The sequence below is a fragment of the Pelophylax lessonae genome, assembly GCF_965119305.1.
Source record: "Pelophylax lessonae genome assembly, chromosome: 8".
Classification (NCBI taxonomy): Eukaryota; Metazoa; Chordata; class Amphibia; order Anura; family Ranidae; genus Pelophylax; species Pelophylax lessonae.
In genome coordinates, this window is record NC_138775.1 from 190,532,642 (window position 1) to 190,537,150 (window position 4,509).

At 44.2% G+C, this 4,509-nt stretch overlaps 1 protein-coding gene across 1 annotated transcript; it reads right to left on the bottom strand.

Moving 5' to 3' along the window:
- Window positions 1–1,927: 1,927 nt before the first annotated feature.
- On the bottom strand, window positions 1,928–2,569 carry LOC309561903 (large ribosomal subunit protein uL6-like). The gene has a single exon (XM_082265966.1). The coding sequence runs from the start codon at window positions 2,561–2,563 to the stop codon at window positions 1,985–1,987; it is 579 nt and encodes a 192-aa protein (XP_082122092.1). The 5' UTR covers window positions 2,564–2,569; the 3' UTR covers window positions 1,928–1,984.
- Between the last annotated feature and the right edge of the window lie 1,940 nt (window positions 2,570–4,509).

The window sequence follows — 4,509 nt, forward strand, 5'->3', positions numbered from 1 at the left end:
ATTGTCTTTCCATTACTACAGATCTGGATATAGAGAAGACTCATCAAGAAAGTTAGTTGCAATGGCTCAGAATGTGTTAGGTCAGAGTTCTTCTTGGAACTTTAGATATGATGTGCGGGAAAAAATATGCAGAATACAAAGAGTTTTTTTCCGTTAAAGGGGGGGTCAGCCTTAGGTACCCAAAAGAGACTAATTAGGCTGTGCTCTCCATGGCAAATTGTGATATACAGTGGTAGGTAGCATATGCCACAGTCCAATAACTGTGCCACAAGCTAACTGACGAGAGTCTAACTCTAACTGACATGTACTAACCTCAGCATAATCATTTTTAAAAAATTAAACTCCTCCATTATATATATATATTTTTTTTTTTTTTTGCACACACTACTTAGCAGCCAGCATTTTTTGGACAACATAAAGAGTGCATGGGTCAGGAGTATAAACTGTCACATGCCACCAACATTACAAATAATAATGCACATAAGTGACCGTAAATGTTGTAAAATTTCAAGTCCATGTAAAGCAGCCTTTTATGAGTGTGCAATCAAATCTCTTCACTCAGATTCATCATCTCTTTAACCTATGAGCAACTGTGCTATAGCCAAAAGATGGCTACCGCGCAATCGTCCATTTCTGGGAGGACATGGATGTCCTCCCAGAACCACGCCCCCGGCACCTGCTACAGCACACATCTGGCATCCTTCAGACACAGCTGATCATACATTGGGGTAAGGGGCCAATCACAGCAGGTCACAATGTAAGCTCTCTTGACAATTATTAGCTTTCCTTTCTTCAAGCGCTGTCTCAGTGTGAGGAGAGCCAGTAACAGTGACAGGGGACATTTACACTGATAATCAGAATACTGACCATCAGTGTCCTAATTGTCAGTGCAGCCCCCAACAGCGCCAATCAGGGCCCATCAGTGCCGCCTATCAGTGCCTCCTATCAGTGCCTCCTATCAGTGCCTCCTCCTCATCAGTGCCTTTTATCAGTGCCCATCAGTGTTGCATGTCAGTGCAGGCTCATCAATGCTTCCTCATCAGTGCTGCCTCATCAGTGCCCATCAGTGTAGCCTATCACGCTCATCAGTGAAAGAGAAAAATTACTTATTTGCACAATTTTAAAACCGAATCTAAAAAAAAGATGCTTTTGGTCTTTTTTCGTTTGTTTAGCAAAAAATAATAAACCTAATGGAGGTTAAATACCACCAAAAGAAAGCTCTAATTGTCCTACTAAAATGATAAAAATTGCATGGCCGCTCAATTGTCATTTAAAGTGTGACAGCGCTGAAAGCTGAAAATGTGCCTGGGCAGGAAGGGGGTAAAAGTGGCCTGTAGGCAAGTGGTTAAACAAAATAACATTTCCTTCCCCAATATTTTCATGTAAAGTCCTCCAAAACACTCCATGTGGTTGATTTACGAAGTGCAAATAGGATATTCTTAGCAAAGTGAATTTTCACCACATTCACTATGCCAAAATGAAAATTCCCTTGCAAATTATTTTTTCCTTTAGTATACCAACCCTTCATTACTTCCACCACCAGTATGCCAGAGAGGATAGACACTCATGCTAAAGATGTGACCAATAGCAGGTCTAGATTTGCATGTGTTATAAGGTCCAATGTGACTGCTGTTGGTTCCATAGGTTCCGCTCACTCTTGTCAGTTCAAATGAACATTCCTCTCATTATTGTATATAAAATATTACAAATAGTGTAAAACCATCATTTTATTAAAAGTTTAAAAAAAAAAACCCACATTGACTAGTTAATACGACCAAATGCTGGTAAACCAGCATTAATACTCCAACACAAGCATCTCCACCTAAAGCAGAACTAATCCTCCTATTCTTTACAGCCAAGGAAGTGGCCATCTTAGCCTCTGTTCAGTCTGCAGTTACCATCGTGCTACATGTGTGATCAGTTTTTTTTAGATAAATGGACTTTATTAGATGTAGCACAGGACCCAGATTTCTTGAATTATCTTTTACTCTTCAAGCTGCTGGACTGTTCCTTTTTCTGAGACATAGATACCATCCAAGAATTTTCGGATATCCTTGTTCTTTACTGTGGTGGCTTGTTGGATCAAAGCAGCAGAGTTAGAAACGAGCTCAATGTCATTGCCTTCGAGGATAAGCTCATCTTTCTGGGCTTGAGACACGGCACAGACGACACCTGGTCTCATGCGTACTCTGCGGATGTATTTTTCACCCAAGAAGTTCCTGATCTCCACCAGGGATCCAGTCTCCTGAATAACTACGTTAATGGGAAAGTGAGCGTACACCGATCTCATCTTGTAACGAAAACCCAGTGTGACTCCTTTGATCATGTTTTGCACATGGCTGCAGATTGTGCGCACTGTGGCCAGCTCCTTTCTGTTACCCCACCATTTGTCAACAAGGAGCCTCTTCTTCTTTCTGCCCAGTAGACACAGCTCTACATTTATATGGTTGAAGTTTTTCCTCAGAGTTCCTCTGGGCCCCTTCACAGTTATTGTGCGGCCCTTCAAGGAAATGGCAACCTTGTCAGGGATGTCAACAGTCTGGTTGCTGAGAATGGTCTTCATTCTCGCTGCTGATGGGGAAAAGGGCATGACATTAGACATTTAACAGCTTAAAGTGTTTGTCACCCCCACACTTCATATTCCTGATATGTGTCTGCTTTACCATGTACTTATATGAGAAAATATCCTATTCTGTTTGTATTGCTTCCTTTGTGTGAAATTGCTTGTGTTCCCGCCAGTTCCTCTACTTTCCTAATAAAAACTGACCACACTAATCAAGAGAGCAGTTCTCAAGCTGTGCTAGGAACTCAGCGTGCTTTTCTCCAATGATCAGACGTGTCCTAGCACACCCCTGCTGCACAGCCATTCACTGGGAAGCAAACTGTGCATCTGCTTCTCCTCCCCCATCTCTTATGCGGCTGAGAACAGAGGGAATGTCATCACTTATAAAAAAATGGTAAAAAAATGTATTTATAATGTATTTTATATCCATACAAAAATGTTTTGCCTCTCATTTCTATTTTAAACTGAATGGGTTGTTTTACAAGGTGATCGTTTACAATCACTTTAACCACTTACCAACCAGCCACGTAGACCTACATCAGCTGACTTTAGGTGGTTGTACCGGGGTGATGCCTCTAGCTAGAGCAGGCATGTCCAACCTGTGGCCCGGGGGCCGCATGCGGCCCGGAACCGCAGGCAATGCGGCCCACTGCCCCCTGACAATTATTTATTTATTTTTTGCTGGGGAGGAAGGAAGTCGAGTCGGGGGCACGGCCACAGCGGTTTCCAACTAACTGTAGACAGAGGCCGCCTTGGAGGGGAGGAGGGGGGTGAGCGCCGCCAGATTACAAACAGAGCGGGGATCTCCTGCTTACCAGGCTGCCGCTATCATACAAAGCCCCACCTCCTGGACTGGCTCCTGTGATAGACAGCACATTGGTGACATCTATCATAGGAGCCGGTCCAGGAGGCAGGATTTCGTGTGACAGCGGTCACCAGGTAAACGGGAGTTCCCCGCTCTGTGTAATCCAGTGGCTCTCCTCTCTCTTCATTGCTGACTGAATTGGATGGGCTTGCACTGGTGAGGCTGCATTGGATGGGCACTGGTGAGGCTGCATTGGATGGGCACTGGTGAAGCTGCACTGGATGGGCACTGATCAGGCTGCATTGGATGGGCACGCACTGGTGAACTGGTGAAGCTGCATTGGATGGACACTATTAAGTTTCCTTTGGATGGGCACGCACTAGGCTGCAAGTGCCATGCGATCTCCCTGCTGCTGCGGTAGACTTAGGATGTCTGCAGTCAGTGATAGAGCCGCTACTTCCTGTATAGTTCTGTCTCTGTCACAGGCGGAGTGATATGAAATGCACTCCGCCTGTGACAGGAGCCATACAGGAAGCAGCGGCTCTGCTCTCTACTGCAGCTGCTGCGTCCTCCAGCAGTACCCGCATGACCAGTAGTACCCGCCAGCAGTCTACAAAATAAGTAGAAAAGGTATGTGCATTAGCGTGTGTAAATTGTTGCAATATGTTTTTTAATAACTAGTTGTGTTTTGTCATAATATGTCATGTCCTTGTTCATACATGTATGAATAAGGACATGACATTTTCTGGCTGCCTAAGTCATATGTGTTAGGGGTGCAACTATCCCCCAGCACATAACTGTAAATATCCCAGCATGTGCAGTGTTTCTGACTTCTACCACTTCAAATCACTGAAGTGGTCATGGAGGTTAGAGTGTTCCTTTAATATCTCTCAGAAGAAGTAATCCTCTGTATACTGATTCCATTTTATTTGATCATCCTGTAGTTGTGTTAAATTAGTGCTGGGGGGGTTGGGGGCTGCGGCGGTGCGGAAAGGGCACGGCAGTGTTTTATTGCTTATCTACCTTAACCATAGTATATATTTTATATGCGGCCCAAGAAAATTTCTCAACACGCAATGTGGCCCAGAGAAGCCAAAAGGTTGGACACCTATGAGCTAGAGGCATCACCCTGGTACCATTT

What these genes read in the sequence shown, in the direction of transcription:
- LOC309561903 (XM_082265966.1), bottom strand. Translation starts at nt 2,563, where the DNA reads ATGAAGACCATTCTCAGCAACCAGACTGTTGACATCCCTGACAAGGTT.